Source organism: Neoarius graeffei, chromosome 10 (genome assembly GCF_027579695.1).
Source record: "Neoarius graeffei isolate fNeoGra1 chromosome 10, fNeoGra1.pri, whole genome shotgun sequence".
In the NCBI taxonomy this organism is placed as follows: domain Eukaryota; kingdom Metazoa; phylum Chordata; class Actinopteri; order Siluriformes; family Ariidae; genus Neoarius; species Neoarius graeffei.
Window position 1 is genome coordinate 82,073,806 of NC_083578.1, and position 17,892 is coordinate 82,091,697.

The 17,892-nt window shown below is 38.2% G+C and overlaps 1 protein-coding gene across 1 annotated transcript in view; it reads right to left on the reverse strand.

Annotated features, from left to right (window-relative positions):
* Positions 1 to 17,892, reverse strand: part of pnck (pregnancy up-regulated nonubiquitous CaM kinase) — a 39,654-nt gene that overhangs the window by 13,763 nt on the left and 7,999 nt on the right. Inside the window, exons 5-11 of the mRNA XM_060930914.1 lie at positions 17,521 to 17,595; positions 15,745 to 15,883; positions 14,652 to 14,775; positions 10,806 to 10,881; positions 10,386 to 10,498; positions 3,560 to 3,638; positions 2,514 to 2,601 (exon numbers count right to left, since the gene is read on the reverse strand). Of these exons, the coding sequence (XP_060786897.1) occupies positions 2,514 to 2,601; positions 3,560 to 3,638; positions 10,386 to 10,498; positions 10,806 to 10,881; positions 14,652 to 14,775; positions 15,745 to 15,883; positions 17,521 to 17,595 (694 nt within the window). The remainder of the gene's footprint in view (positions 1 to 2,513; positions 2,602 to 3,559; positions 3,639 to 10,385; positions 10,499 to 10,805; positions 10,882 to 14,651; positions 14,776 to 15,744; positions 15,884 to 17,520; positions 17,596 to 17,892) is intronic.

Genomic DNA, 17,892 nt, shown 5'->3' on the forward strand with positions numbered 1-17,892 from the left:
TTGTTCTGCCTATTTCAAAAAACATGTGCTTCAACACGCTGTTCAGATTTGGCTCCACTTTCTATGTCACTTGGGGGGATTCATTAGAATAATCCTGCCTCCTTATCTGAGTATCTCCACTCATGGCTTGAGAACTGCCCTTGTGAATGAATATTTATGAGGAAAGTGCTACCCGATTGGCTGGTGGAAGAGGGCAGTGGGATGAGAAGTGGCTCATTATCATTAAAGGAACAGGCCATTCCTCAAATCAGCTGTGACAGACAGGATGAGAAGGGAGCTGTTGTGTTTTAACCTTGTGGTATTTTGATCAAAGCATGTCATAGAGATTTCATTAAGACCTCAGGGAATTGTGTCAACTTGTTGAAAAGGGGTATGTCACCTTTAAGGTTTGCAAATTTTTTACACTGTCCTGTGAATTGTCAGAACATATTTCTTTACTGAATCTGTATTGATCCTTGCTATACAGTGCCTTGCAAAAGTATTCATCCACCTTGGTGTTTGTCCTGTTTTATTGCATTACAAGCTGGAATTAAAATGGATTTTTGGATGGTTAGCACCATTTGATTTACACAACATGCCTACCACTTTAAAGGTGCTAATTGTTTTTTTGTTTTTTTTTATTGTGACACAAACAATAATTAAGATGAAAAAACAGAAATTTGGAGTGTGCACAAGTATTCATGCCCCCAAAGTCAATACTTTACAGAGCCACCTTTTGCTACAATTACAGCAGCAAGTCTCTTGGGGTATGTCTCTATTAGCTTAGCACATCTAGCCACTGGGATTTTTGCCCATTCCTCAAGGCAAAACTGCTCCAACTCCTTCAAGTTAGATGGGTTGCGTTGGTGTACAGCAATCTTCAAGTTATGCCACAGACTCTCAATTGGATTGAGGTCTGGGCTTTGACCAGACCATTCCAAGACATTTAAATGTTTCCCTTTAAACCACTCCAGTGTAGCTTTAGCAGTATGTTTAGGGTCATTGTCCTGCTAGACCATGAACCTTCGTCCCAGTCTCAAACCTCTGGTTGACTCAAACAGGTTTTCCTCCAGAATTGCCCTGTATTTATTGCCATCCATCTTCCCTTCAGTCCTGACCAGCTTTCCCGTCCCTGCAGATGAAAAACATCCCCACAGCATGATGCTGCCACCACCATGCTTCACTGTAGGAATGGTGTTCTCAGAGTGTTGGGTTTGCGCCACACATGGCATTTCCCATGATGGCCAAAAAGTTCAATTTTTGTCTAATTTGACCAGAGAATCTTCTTCCATGTGTTTGGGGAGTCTGCCATATGCTGTTGGGCAAACTCCAAATGTGATTTTTTTTTTAAGCAATGACTTTTCTGGTCACTCTTCCATAAAGCCCCACTCTGTGGAGTGTATGGCTTAAAGTGGTCCTATGGACAGATACTCCCATCTCCACTGTGGATCTTTGCAGCTCCCGCAGTTTTATCTTTGGTGTCTTTGTTGCATCTCTGATTAATGCCCTCCTTGCCCGATCTGTGAGTTTTGGTGGGTGGCCTTCTCTTGTCAGGTTTGTAGTGGTGCCATATTCTTTCCATTTTGCTATAATGGATTTAATGGTGCTCTCTGGGATATTCAAAGTTTGGGATATTTTTTTAACCCTGATCTATACTTTTCCACAACTTTGTCTCTGACCTTTTCTGGAGTGCTCCTTGGTTTTCATGTTGCTTGCTTAGTAGTGTAGCAGAGTCAGGGTCCTTCCAGAACAGGTTGATTTATACAGACATCATGCGACAGATCATATGACACTTTGCTTGCACACAGATGAATCTTAATCAACTACCAGTAATTATGTGACTTATGAAGTGAATTGGTTGGACCAGCTCTTATTTAAGGGTTTCATCTGAAAGGGGGTGAATACTTATGCACACCCCAGATTTCTGTTTTTTTCATCTTATTGTTTGTGTCACAATAAAACAACAATTTGCACCTTTAAAGTGGTAGGCATGTTGTGTAAATCAAATGGTTCTGAGCCCCCAAAATCCATTTTAATTCCAGCTTGTAATGCAACAAAACAGGACAAACACCAAGGGGGATGAATACTTTTGCAAGGCACTGTAGATTATGGTGTCCTAAATCCCATTACCAAACATCACCCATGGAATCATTTTTAATACCAGAAGATTGTGAATGCTATAAGTTGTCATAAAATGTTTGGAAACTGTCATGACATAAACATGCTGTATTAGCACTTGTCTAATTGCTGTCATTTCATTCAACTTCCAGGACAACGGACAAGCAAAATTCCCAACAGTGACAGAATCAAGCAGCTTCGATTACACATCTTCAGCAGGCAAGAAAGCAGCAGGGGAAAATGCACTCTGATGTGATGCTAAGTAATTTCATATGAGATAAGAGTAAATGCAATTCTCCTAAGCCTTCACAAAAGGCTCAGTGTGATCTGCGAGATGTGAAGGTGAAGAACAGGAGCCTTCATCCACTTACACAGATCAAGCCATGACGCATAAATGAGCTGAAGTGCTTTCTCACCTTCCACTGGCTCTTTGCAAAGTTCTTCTGGATTTGCTCGGAGACAGAACCATGTATGTTTTTTTCCAGAGCTGCTCCACCTGAAATCCTGCCACAGCAAAATATAAATAAACTATGTGTTATCTGTAATGAATAAAACATGACCGGAAAATCACCAGAGACGGCATGATGCAGAGCGGAATTACTGTTACCATCCAAAAGTAGATTATTGTCCAATAACAGCACATCCTGAAGTGTTTTATTCCTCTTATACAGTACTACAGCAATCCACCAGTGATTACATCATTTTCTTCATTAAATAATTGCACACTTCATCCTTTTATAGTTACATTTAATTTTGTGGAACCTCCTTGAAAGTTGGTTTCCTGTTATAATAGCTATAAACAGTCGTTCCGTCACCAGCTCTATTACAATGAATAAAGCAGAAGCACAGCTTGTCTTGTTACCAATAAACTTTCAGATTTTCCAACGTCTGAAAACTTACAAAGCATTGACTCTGGAGACTCCTTCCATAAACATTAAATAAACGTCTCCTTCGAGAAAACTTGAAAATAAGTTTTTCTTTGTTAAATAACAACACGTACTTATATCCTTTCTTTTATTAGGCTGAGATTATGTGAAAAGTCCACCATACAAGTCCCTGGAAATGAGCTGTTACCATGGAAACAATAATATATTAGAATGAGCCTATTAATATAAGACCACGACTATTGACAGGGCTGCTGTTATAGAAAATTAATCAACACCTTCTGACCAATCAGATTTGATAATTCAACAGTGCTGTTATATAACTGTGGTTATTAAACCATGTATTGATCTAGCAATACTGTATTTTTTTTATCTGTATTCTTATGGCATGAGATATAAACAACGATGCTTGTTTTTGAAGTCTACACTTTTAAAGATCTTCAGCTACACAATATTATGCAAAAGCATGCACCATGTCTCTCTCTATTCCTTTCTCTCTTTGAAAGCCAACGTCTCTTTCACCAGCGATCGACCTCTCCATTCTCCCACCACTTCGCCACAGCTATTTATAAACTCACCAAGGATGCTGCAAGGCCTGCTCGCAATTGAACCTCCGCTTTGGATCTTTCTGCAGTAAGTGGACAATGAAATCTTTGGCTGGGAGCATTAGGAGGAGAAAACACATAAGAGAAACACAACAGGATCAGTGCCATTTAGCGCACACTGCAGGTGGTCGGCTTAGAGGTGGGAATCACGGAGAGTTATGTTTTTCCATTTATTCAGTTTTAAAGTTTAAAAATGGTGTTTTATTCACTTTACATGAGTTTGCTTTCTTTCTTGGTTTTTTTTTTCATTTTAGGGAATCTGGGTATTTGTATCACATTCGCCTACATTTAACTTTATTGCTCTATGGAGTAGAGTCGCCTATATGAAATCCTGAAGAGTTATTCAACTGGATGGATTTTCTCTGTCCTAAGTTTACTCATGACAACTCTAATAATCAACCAAAACATTATGAATGATAGAAAATGGGTGGAGACTCATACTGTACATGGTATTAATAAATTCCTCAGTCATACTGTGCTTATTAGGGTTCAACAGATCAATATTAGTATCCCCACAAATGAAGATAACTTTTTTTATTATTTACTGTAAATGTCTTTTCTACCCAGTCCTTAAACACCTCTATACTAGTTTCTGGCACTCTATATATACAGCTAATTAATACATTTCTCCTTTTTTCAATATTAATTTCGATAGTTAAACATTCGGCGGCACGGTGGTGTAGTGGTTAGCGCTGTCGCCTCACAGCAAGAAGGTCCTGGGTTCGAGCCCCAGGGCCAGCGAGGGCCTTTCTGTGCGGAGTTTGCATGTTCTCCCCGTGTCCGCGTGGGTTTCCTCCGGGTGCTCCGGTTTCCCCCACAGTCCAAAGACATGCAGGTTAGGTTAACTGGTGACTCTAAATTGACCGTAGGTGTGAATGTGAGTGTGAATGGTTGTCTGTGTCTATGTGTCAGCCCTGTGATGACCTGGCGACTTGTCCAGGGTGTACCCCGCCTTTCGCCCGTAGTCAGCTGGGATAGGCTCCAGCTTGCCTGCGACCCTGTAGAAGGATAAAGCGGCTAGAGATAATGAGATGAGATGAGTTAAACATTCTATTATCAATCACCGTTGTCATGCCATCTATTAACTTATAATTCAAATTACAATTCACATACACCGCCACTCCTCCACCACCTTTATTTTTCCTGTTTATATAATTAAATTCATATCCAGCCAGTTCAAAATCCACTCCTTTCTCCAGGTCAATCCAGGTCTCCGATATGGCAATTATGTTGAATGGATGAGTAAACTGACTTAAGTATTTCTTGATGTGTTTGAAGTTAGCGTACATGCTTCTGCTGTTAAAGTGTATTATTGATAATTTTCCCACAGCCTTAGTGGACTGATTGTACTGTTCCTCTGTGTAATAGTGCCAATTGTCATTAATGGTTGAAAAAAAGTTATTGTCCGGGTCTATGTCATTTTCTGTATCCAATAGTTTATGGTCAGTGAATTCATGTGGTTTCAGTTCCAGGTTTTCATAATCAACAAGCAATTGCGTGAGCCGAGTAGCATTCCGGGTAATGGATGAAAGAGTTATTTCGGTGTGTGTCATGATTGAGTTTGGTGTAGTGTCACGTCGGTATTGATTACCGTACAGTCCCGATAGAAGGATCATTATGGTAAATTAATATATAATAACAAAAATAATATTAAATGAATATGGAATATATTAAATAGTATTATTAAAGATGGCTCTGGACAAATACATTACCCTAAATACTTTAATGACAAAGGTATTGAAAATTATAACATGGCTGTAGCTGCTAATAGTTTTAATAATTGTTTTGTTAATGTAGGACCAAGATTAGCTCAAAATATCTCTGATCCGGTAACAAATGATGATTGTATAGATAATATTATAAAGAGGAATTCTTGTTCTATGTTTCTTACACCAGTAGATGAGAAGGAAATTATTGATATAGTTAATAAATGTAGTAATAAAATATCCACAGATTGTAATGATATTGATATGAAACTAGTGAAAACTATTATTGGGGGGATTTCTAAACCATTAACATACATCTGTAACTTGTCATTTCAAATTCCAAGCAATATGAAAATAGCAAAAGTAATTCCATTGTATAAATCTGGGGACAAACACAACTTCACAAACTATAGACCTGTTTCTTTACTTCCTCAATTCTCCAAAATTCTTAAAAAACTATTCAATAACAGATTAGATATATTCATTGAAAAATACAAACTACTCAGTGATAGTCAATATGGATTTAGAGCAAATAGATCAACAGAGATGGCACTAATGGAATCAATTGAAGAAATCAGTAACTCTATAGATAAGAAATATGTCGCTGGGATATTTATTGATCTTCAAAAAGCTTTTGATACTATTAATCATGATATATACTAATTAATAAGATGGAACAATATGGGATAAGAGGAGTTGTATTAAACTGGATAAAAAGTTATTTGAGCAACAGGACACAATTTGTGAAGTTGGGTGACTCTGTCTCAACTCGTTTGACTATTGATTGTGGTGTCCCTCAGGGGTCAGTATTGGGTCCTAAACTGTTTATTCTTTATATAAATGATATGTGCAATGTATCAAAGATATTTAAGATGGTATTATTTGCAGATGACACAAATATGTTTTGTTCTGGAACAAATTTACATGAGTTAGAAAACAATCTCTTCAGAATTGTGCAGGTTAAAAAGTTGGTTTGATCGAAATAAATTATCATTAAATCTCATTCTCATTATCTCTAGCCGCTTTATCCTTCTACAGGGTCGCAGGCAAGCTGGAGCCTATCCCAACTGACTACGGGCGAAAGGCGGGGTACACCCTGGACAAGTCGCCAGGTCATCACAGGGCTGACACATAGACACAGACAACCATTCACACTCACATTCACACCTACGCTCAATTTAGAGTCACCAGTTAACCTAACCTGCATGTCTTTGGACTGTGGGGGAAACCGGAGCACCCGGAGGAAACCCACGCGGACACGGGGAGAACATGCAAACTCCACACAGAAAGGCCCTCGCCGGCCATGGGGCTCGAACCCAGGACCTTCTTGCTGTGAGGCGACAGCGCTAACCACTACACCACCGTGCCGCCCATCATTAAATCTGTCTAAAACAAAAATCATGTTATTTAATAATTATAAAATAAATAGGGCAATAAATGTACAGGTAGATGGTGTTGATATTGAAAGCATTTCTAATAATAAATTTCTTGGGGTAATAATAGATGATAGAATTAATTGGAAATCACATATAAAATACATACTAATGAAACGATCAAGAAGCATATCTGTGTTGAGTAAAGCTAAGCACGTCCTGGACTATAATTCACTCCGCATTCTTTACTGTTCCCTGGTTTTACCGTACTTAAAATTACTGCTCAGTGGTGTGGGGAAATACGTAAAAATGTTCACATCATGCAATAACTATACTTCAAAAAAGAGCTATAAGAATAATTCATAGTGCTCGTTACCGAGATCATACTAATTCACTATTCTTAAATTCAAAATGTTTAAAATTCAGGGATATTATAGAATATAAAACTGCCTTAGTAATGTACAAAATAAGGAATTATAAAGTACCAAGGAATATCCAAATAATGTTCTTGGATAGAGAGGGGGGCTATAATTTTAGGGGGAAATTGAAATTTAAAATTCGCAGTGCTAGGACAACGTTAAAAATGTTCAGTATTTCTATTTGTGGAGTAAAGCTATGGAACAGTTTGAATGTGGAGCTCATGAAATGTACAACTATAAACCAGTTCAAAAAAAAACTATAAGGAACAGATCTTTATGAGGTATAGGGAGGAGGAATTACAATAACATGCTATTGATAATACAACCCTGATTCCAAAAAAGTTGGGACAAAGTACAAATTGGAAATAAAAACGGAATGCAATGATGTGGAAGTTTCAAAATTCCATATTTTATACAGAATAGAACATAGATGACATATCAAATGTTTAAACTGAGAAAATGTATCATTTAAAGAGAAAAATTAGGTGATTTTAAATTTCATGACAACAACACATCTCAAAAAAGTTGGGACAAGGCCATGTTTACCACTGTGAGACATCCCCTTTTCTCTTTACAACAGTCTGTAAACGTCTGGGGACTGAGGAGACAAGTCGCTCAAGTTTAGGGATAGGAATGTTAACCCATTCTTGTCTAATGTAGGATTCTAGTTGCTCAACTGTCTTAGGTCTTTTTTTGTCATATCTTCTGTTTTATGATGCGCCAAATGTTTTCTATGGGTGAAAGATCTGGACTGCAGGCTGGCCAGTTCAGTACCCGGACCCTTCTTCTATGCAGCCATGATGCTGTAATTGATGCAGTATGCGGTTTGGCATTGTCATGTTGGAAAATGCAAGGTCTTCCCTGAAAGAGACGTCGTCTGGATGGGAGCATATGTTGCTCTAGAACCTGGATATACCTTTCAGCATTGGTGGTGTCTTTCCAGATGTGTAAGCTGCCCATGCCACACGCACTAATGCAACCCCATACCATCAGAGATGCAGGCTTCTGAACTGAGCGCTGATAACAACTTGGGTCGTCCTTCTCCTCTTTAGTCCGAATGACACGGCGTCCCCGATTTCCATAAAGAACTTCAAATTTTGATTCGTCTGACCACAGAACAGTTTTCCACTTTGCCACAGTCCATTTTAAATGAGCCTTGGCCCAGAGAAGACGTCTGCGCTTCTGGATCATGTTTAGATACGGCTTCTTCTTTGAACTATAGAGTTTTAGCTGGCAACGGCGGATGGCACGGTGAATTGTGTTCACAGATAATATTCTCTGGAAATATTCCTGAGCCCATTTTGTGATTTCCAATACAGAAGCATGCCTGTATGTGATGCAGTACCGTCTAAGGGCCCGAAGATCACGGGCACCCAGTATGGTTTTCTGGCCTTGACCCTTACGCACAGAGATTCTTCCAGATTCTCTGAATCTTTTGATGATATTATGCACTGTAGATGATGATATGTTCAAACTCTTTGCAATTTTACACTGTCGAACTCCTTTCTGATATTGCTCCACTATTTGTCGGTGCAGAATTAGGGGGATTGGTGATCCTCTTCCCATCTTTACTTCTGAGAGCCGCTGCCACTCCAAGATGCTCTTTTTATACCCAGTCATGTTAATGACCTACTGCCAATTGACCTAATGAGTTGCAATTTGGTCCTCCAGCTGTTCCTTTTCTGTATCTTTAACTTTTCCAGCCTCTTATTGCCCCTGTCCCAACTTTTTTGAGATGTTTTGCTGTCATGAAATTTCAAATGAGTCAATATTTGGCATGAAATTTCAAAATGTCTCACTTTCGACATTTGATATGTTATGTTCTATTGTGAATACAATATCAGTTTTTGAGATTTGTAAATTATTGCATTCCGTTTTTATTTACAATTTGTACTTTGTCCCAACTTTTTTGGAATCGGGGTTGTATAAGTGTATATATGTGGGTATGGGTACATACGGATATATAAAAAGTGAGTATTTTTGTGTGTATATATATATATATATATATATATATATAAAATACGCATAATTGTATATAATATATAATCATAATATGCATAATTATGATATGGGTGTCTGTGTACGTATGGATGTGTATAGTTATAGGTATGTGTATAGGTGTATATGTATGTACTGTATACCGTATATGTATTGTATGTGTGTATATATATGCATAAGTATTTGTATATATGATTTGATTTGGTCGATATTATACCATGTTGGTATGTCTTGATATGTTGATATGTTTTTTTGTTGATTTTGCTTTCTTTTGTGTATATATAGTTTATTATGGTAGAAAGTGACGTTTGATTAACGGTGGTATAGAGGGTTAGGATTTGATAAGTTATTTACTTCTTCCTAATCCTTTCCGAGCATTATTATGTTATTCTGATGTGATTATTATGTTATTCTGATTATGCTATTCTGTTTGTTTATGATGATGTTTTGTTGATTGCATTTTTTATTTTTATTTTTTGTTGGGTTTTTTTGTTTGTTTGTTTTTATATCTTCTTTAATGTTTGGAATCAATCAATCAATCAATCAATCAATCAATCAATCAATCAATCAATCAATCAATCAATCAAAATACTCAGGTTTTGATTGCAGGGATCAAAATAGGGAAACCAAAGTAAAAACTTTAACTCATAAGAATACCAAGAATGTACTGGCCATCACAATTTTCCACTTACACAAAAAACATTATGATCATAGTGATAGGACATTGTTCAAAGGTCACAACATGCTCGTGTTTTCAGTTTATGTGTCTAGTTTTGCACAGGAGATACAAATGTTATTAACAGCTTAAAACATGTTTAGGGCTACCAGTTTATCATAAACCTACATCCATAAACCTACATTTAAATTTAAATAATCACATATTCATTTGTCTTTACACTTTGAGCCACTGTATGACTGATGATTGTGTGCAGTTTTGCAGTTTCATATATATATCCAACTATTCAACATCAAGATGTCTGTTATGACTGTTTTTATCTCTCCATCATCCTTTTGAATATGAATATGAAACTGTGTCTTACAGTGTTGGAAACAAAAAAGCAAATCTTGCCAAGATGCTGAACTTTGATTTGAAAATCAGTTAAATTAGCCTATATTGAGTACTTATAGGGTCAGATGAAAATAGTTCCTCCAGCTAAACTATCACCATTGGATATTCCAGAACCAAAGAAAGGATTGGTTTTGAACACTGAAGTGCTGTAGATCTCCAGTAGCAAGTTCAAATTGATACTACTCTCATCATGACACATTTAGGTTTATCAATGATTCTGTGTTTCGCAAGTACCTGAATGTGAGATGTCATCCCAATATGGTGAGTCGAACTCAAACTCTGCCTTTATGATCTGTTTGTAGAGCTCAGTATCATTATCATCATAGAATGGAGGATAACCACACAGCCTGTAGAGGTACACGACACACTGTATGTCAAGAATCCACTATTATACACTGTATGGCTAAAGGTACAGTATGTGGACACCTGATCATTACAACCAGATGTTCTTGCTGAACATTCCTTTCCAAAACCATAGCCCCCATAGTGTGTTAGGTGACAGCCGGCTGTTGAGTGAGAATCGGCCAAGACCAAATTAAAGAAACTGGAGACTCCTTCCATAAATGTTAAATAAATGTCAGCTTACCAAAAGCTTAACCATAACAATGAATCTACTACAAATTATATATGTGTGAACTGTGCATGTACACTTACATAATAAACGAAATCACTCCCACGGCCCACAAGTCTACTTCTTTACCATATGTCTTCTCTTGTAGAAGCTCAGGAGCTACGGTACACACACAGACACACATTCTCTCAGATTAGCAAGCAAGCATTATGAAGTTTTTGAGCATTTATAAATATGACATACAGTAAATCGTCTCAGAAATAGAGTTTATGAGCATTTACGAATATGGATTAAAATTCCTGTCAGGTTAAGTCAGGTTAGCAAGCTAGCTATCAATATTAGTGAAGTTTATAAATATAACTTAAAAATCCTGACTAAGAAATCAAGTATCATAGCTATCATTATCAGTGAAATTTATGAGCATTTATTATTATCATTTGAAATCCTCTCAGAAATCCTGTCAGATTAGCTCATGTGAGCAAACTAGCTATCATTATGAGCGATGTTTGTTAGCATTTACCGGTATATGGCATCAAAATCCTCTCAGAAATCCTGTCAGATTAGCCCATGTTAGCAAGTTAACTATGATTATTAATGAAGTTTATGAGTATTTATGAATATGGCCTAAAAGTCCTCTCAGCAATCCTGTCAGGATAGACAATATTAGCAAACTAGCTATTATTATTTTTGAAGTTTATGAGCATTTATGAATAATAGTTAAAAATCCTGTCAGATTTGCTACTCAACAAGCTAGCCTTCATTATCAAAGTGGTTTATGAGCATTTATGAAGGTAAATGATCGAATTGTCGGCACAACTTTTAAAGGCAATCCAAAAACTACAATCATTTCATATTAGTCGCCACACAAGGTCTTATCAGAGGAAGCAGTTCATGGAGACATGAATTCTCACCTTGCTCACAGATTCTCATTTCATGATAAAATGAATAGAAATGGCACATTCTTCCAGGATTTCGAAGAACAGTATAATCTCAGAGCTAGAAATGCTTTTTTTTTTTTTTTGAGAAACCCAACAAAAATTTATGGACCCATAGACCCCTGAAAGGCAACCTCTCTCAAATTGATTTCTGCTTCTATCCAAAAAGATGGCAAAACAGTGTACGTGACTGTCAAGCAGATTCATCAACTGATCCAATTGGTGGTGATCACAGAATAGTAGTCCACACATTAAACCAAGCTTGCGCTGCCCTAACTATTGATAGAGAAAGCTCTTCTGGACAGGTCTTTCATCTAACCCAGAACTGGCTACTGATATCAACAACACCTGTCCATGATGAGTATGAAGCTGAACCATTTGAACAACGTTTGTATACAAAATTAGTTGAAATTGCCAAAAAAGTAGGTTGAAACATGTTTCCCCAAAGGCCACCTCTTCCTTGGTGCATTACTGGTACTGAACCCATCAACCAAGCTTGAAAGAGAATTCTGTATTCCTCCATTAAAAATATTCAAGCTGCACAAAGTAATCTCAGATCAGTGTATGATGAATGAGAAGAACGCATCAACAAAATCCTTCAATCTTTTGAAAGCCCACCCTCCATACCTGCCCCCAAGGATGCATGGAGTTTGGTAAAGGACCTTTCTGGGGGAAAAAATTAAAAGTGTGATCTTCATAGAAGGTGACAATAGGCTAAAATCTCGGGAAAATCACTTTAAAAATCTTCTGAACATAACTCCTAATACTACAACAACTGAGTTTCAACCTGAAAAGATCTTCTAATTGTTCACTGAAATCCCACAGGGCAAGATATCACAAGCCAAAGTTACTGAAGCTATCAGACAGATGAAGAACGGTAAGGCCCCAGGCCTGAATGGACTTCCTACTGAATACTGGAAGTTATTCAAAATGAAAAAGATACTACATTCTTTGTGCAATGCTACTTACACAGGTAATCACCCAAAAGAATGGGGTGTATCTGGCCTCACACCAATCCCCCAAAAAAGAGATCTCAGAATCCCTGACAACTATCGTGGCATAGCCTTTTCTCAAGTGGCTGCAAAGATCTACAACTGATGTCTGATGAATAGAATACATCCCGTTATAGATAAAGTCTTATGGCCAAATCAAAATGGATTCCAACCTGGCAGATCCACATCATCCTACGGTATGTCCTCGCCCTCCGTAGAATTGTTGAAGAATTGAAGAATTACTAGAAGGAAGCTGTAATAACTTTTAGAGACTTCAAGAAGGCCTTTGATTCAATCGACAGAAATAAAATGTTCAAGATTCTAGAGGCATATGGCATTCCACCTGTTGCTGTTCATGCAATACACATTATGTATATTGACACCTCAGCAGTCATTACACCTGAAGGCAACAGATGAATTTTCCATTGATACAGGAGTATTGTAGGGTGATCCCCTTGCTCCATTTTTTGTTTACTATCTGTGTTTACTATGTCCTGTGAACTACCATAAAGACTGATGATGGTTTAACCTTAAACCACCATCGCAGTAGACGTCACCCCCCAAGATTTCACCAGATCTTCACTATGCTGATGACATCGCTCTTTTAGAAGATACTATTACAGCCGCTAAAGACCTCTTAATTCATGTTGAATCTGCATGCCAGGATCTTGACCTTTTTCTGAATGTTTCAAAAACTGTTTATGCACTTGAATCCAACCACTAACTCTCACCTTATAGCAGCAGATGGTTCACCTAATGAATGTGTAACAGAGTTTTAATATCTCAGTGGTTACTGTGACTCCTCTCATGACATGAATGTCCGTACTAGGCAAGCTTGGGGTGCCATAAATTCACCCACAAAAGTATGGAAATCAAACACCAAGAAAGACACAAAGAGTCCAATCCATACTATTTTATAGCTGTGAATCATGGCCAATGAATGAGAGGATGATAAAGAAAACTGATGGTGCATACACGAAGATGCTGAAAAAAGTATACAACATCTCTTGGAGGACTCATATTATGAACAAGGAACTTTACGATAGACTACCCTATATCTCAATCGTAATTCGGCAAAGAAGAATGGCTCTTGCTGGTCATGTTTCTAGACATGACGAACCTGCTGGTCAATTCCTTTTATGGTCCCCTGAATGTGAAAGACGAGTTGGGAGGCCCTATGTTACTGTCAAAACTTTCTTGGAGAAAGTCACTGGCCTCTCTGGCAAGCAACTTCTAAATGCTATGAAGGATAGAGAAACACAGTGAAGAAATTGCATTCAAGTTTCACCAATTCAAGAAGAATTGGATGACTTATGATGATGAATATTACTATAAATATTACAATTTTTGAACAATTCTCTCAAATCCCTTCAGTTTAGATCATGTTAGAAAGTTAGCTTCCGTTACAAGTGAATTTTATGATGAATAGTGCTTAAAAATTGTCTCAGGAATCCTGCCAGTATTGATCATGCTAACAAGCTATTAGCATTTATAATTGTGACTTAAATATCCCATCAGGTTAGCTCTTGTTAGGAACCTAGCTAACACAATCAGTAAAAATATAGGTGCAAATATGAATGCATGTACAACATATGAATGATTTCTTTTTCCTCAAAGTTGCTGTTATCTTTACTAAAATCATCCTTTTGAAGATAAATGCTTATCATATATTTATACAGACTCAGTCCAGCACATTTAAAGATTACACTTTCTGCCCTGTGTATATAGACAGTGCAGTCATTACTAATTTGACATGACTTTCTCCAAAAACATTAAGATGCTATTAAATTTTAAATGAAATAAATATAAAATTTCCTGTAATAGCTGAAAGATGATGTTACAGAGCTGATGCATCTGGGAAACTGACCCACAAGCCACAAGTTTATATTCTATAGTTCATATTACCAATAATCAGCTCAGTTTATTTTGAAAATAAACTTACTAGAACAGCTTGTAAGGCAAAGTCAATTAAATGTAATACAGGATGATAAGTATCTCTTACCAACATAAGCAGGTGTTCCACAAGCAGTGGACAAGACACTCTGATCTGCTATTTTAGACAGCCCGAAATCACTCAGGACAATCTTGGAATCGTGTAATGGAGTTTCATATAGCAGGTTCTCTGGCTAGGAATCAACAGAACAAATTAACATTTTCATGCAAAGACAGAAAAGGAAAATGGCCTCCCATCACACATGATGAACAAGTGTTCTTAGTATTACATTCAGGTCCCTGTACACAATAGTCAACTAATGGATAGCTTTACTTCATCTTGTTACTCTGAAATTACAAATTATCTAAACATAATTACTGTAATAATAATATTTTAGAAATAACATTTCATGCTCAGGGCAGCACGGTGGTGTAGTGGTCAACGCTGTTGCCTCACAGCAAGAAGGTCCGGGTTCGAGCCCCGTGGCCGGCGAGGGCCTTTCTGTGTGGAGTTTGCATGTTGTCTGCATGGGTTTCCTCCAGGTGCTCCGGTTTCCCCCACAGTCCAAAGACATGCAGGTTAGGTTAACTGGTGACTCTAAATTGACCGTAGGTGTGAGTGTGAATGGTTGTCTGTGTCTATGTGTCAGCCCTGTGATGACCTGGCGACTTGTCCAGGGTGTACCCCGTCTTTTGCCCGTAGTCAGCTGGGATAGGCTCCAGCTTGCCTGCGACCCTGTAGAACAGGATAAAGCGGCTAGAGATAATAAGATGAGATGAGAACATTTCATGCTCAGGGCGGCACGGTGATGTAGTGGTTAGCACTGTCGCCTCACAGCAAGAAGGTCCTGGGTTTGAGCCCAGTGGCTGACGAGGGAGTTTGCATGTTCTCCCCGTGTCTGTGTGGGTTTCCTCCGGGTGCTCCAGTTTCCCCCACAGTCCAAAGGCATGCAGGTTCGGCTAATTGGTGGCTCTAAATTGACCGTAGGTGTGAATGCTTGTTTGTCTGTATGTGTTAGCCCTGCAATGACCTGGTGACTTGTCCAGGGTGTACCCTGTCTCTCACCTGTAGTCAGCTGGGATAGGCTCCAGTTTGCCTGCGACCCTGTACAGGATAAGCGGCTACAGATAATGGATGGATATCATGCTCATTGTTGATTTACCTTCAGGTCCCTGTGCACAATGCCCAGCTGATGGAGGTACTTGACGGCTTCCAGAATTTGCAGGATGACGCGGCTGGCATCCTTCTCCGTGTAGCTGCCTTGCTCCAGAATTCGGTCCAGCAGCTCACCTCCAGTCACTCTAAGGCAAGAACACACTATAGATGTTTACCATAGCTCACGCAGGATACTGTACTATGGGAAATTAACATGTACGTTATAAGGCATGCTGTTATAAGAAAATAATCAATGAAGGGATGGTGTGAGGTTGCCCAACATGAAGCAGAGTTATTATTACCACCCCAAAGTTGAGTATTTTGCTAGGGCAGCATGTCTTGGGGTGGGTTATTCCTCACTGATTTGTCAAATGTTACAATGTATTATAACCATGAGCCGGCCTAGTGGTTAGATCAGGAAATCATGAGTTCTACTCGTGGTCAAGTCCTACCAAAGACCATCATAAAAATGGTACCTACTGCCATCTGGCAAGATACGCCAGAATACAAATGCGAGTAGGGAGTCAAACTCTCACGGTTACCAGAGGACTAGCCCCCCACTGTAACCCTAGCTGTATAGATGAGAGGCCGAGGGCTATAGAAGTAGTGATTGATGCCACCCAACGTAGCTTAAGGGCCTGGTTAGTACTGGGTCGGGAGACTGCCTGGGAAGACCAGGTCCTGGCATGGGAAAGAAGGACTTTGACTTTTTTGACACTGTGTTATGAATTAAATGACAGCATGTCATACTTTTTATCAATTTATAGTTATGTTATGGAATGCCTGTGAAACAAGTTAGTTCTTTTTACTACTTATGTTAGCAACTATAGTTGTTCCCTCACTAATCTCTTTTGTTTCCCAAAGGTGTTAGCCTTTGGGAAATTAGTCTGGAGATGATGCGTTCAAATTCCAACACCATGGCCATCTATGGCCGAGAGGCAAAGAGACCAAAATTCACCATGCTGTCTGGGTGAACGGGATGGCTGTCTTTCTCTCCCCCATCAGTCACAGTGACACTAGCCAATCCTAGGTGTCTGTGAGCTTATGTATGCAGAAGAGGGTAGGTAGCACTTTCCTTCAAGTGTGTTGTACAACAATCATAAATAACCGCAAGTTTTTAAAAATCCATTTATTATTAAACACTGATTACATGAAGCATTAGCTACTACGATAGAAACAATAGCATATTACAGTAATCATATTAATGTAAACCAGTTATTTCAATTGCAGACAGACTTGTTATTTTAATGTTGTTCAATTTCTAGTAAAACGTTTAAAATAAGTTATGAATAGAACAAATCTTGATGGTGAACAGAGTTAACGTCTTAGGCCAAAGGCCATTAGATTTGGATCAGGTGTTCAGTTTATAGCTGGGAGACAGGATGATCTTGTTTAGGCTCATGGTGCTAAAGTGAGACTATGAAAAAGGAACTGTCTGAAAAACACTTTCTGATGCCAACTTTAAATTCCCCAGTGTCTTCTAATGATCAATGTTTCCACTTCGAGAGTGGAGATTTCACACAGTGTCTGTATCTGTCTGTATCACTTCACTGAAGCATCACAAGGCAGAAGTAACTCCACAAACAGACCAATTTATCTTTCTTTACACAGTAGTTAGTTTTGCCTCTACATTCACGCTAGATGTAGCTTTGTTTACCATAAAGCTACGTAAAGGCTGAAGGACTGGAACAAATGACAGAACAAGCTGAAATAATGTGTTAAATTCTTCCACTGAAACCAGACACTGCATTAAGCTCTGTGTTTATCTAAGAGGTCCACTCACAGTGTCATTACCAAATACAGTTTTGTAGGCGTCTCAAACGTCTCCTCTAGGGAAATGATATTTCCATGCTTGATTCTAGATAGAAAATAAAACATAAGCCTATTCAGATATATTAATGTTGATTCTTGTAATTAATAAATATATTGACCACATTTGATTACTTGACAGGGGTGGAAAAATCAGTAGCCTGCACAATGAGAAAAGCAGAGTTTGTTCAGATTTTTATTTGCAGTTGCCCAGTAGTTTTGCTTAATAGATTCAACATCCAGAGAAAGAAAAGAAAAACCTATCGCTTTACTGATTTTGACAAAAACATTTTTTTCTTTTGGTGCATATATTTAAATTCTGCAGTGGTGCCACAAAGTTTGATGC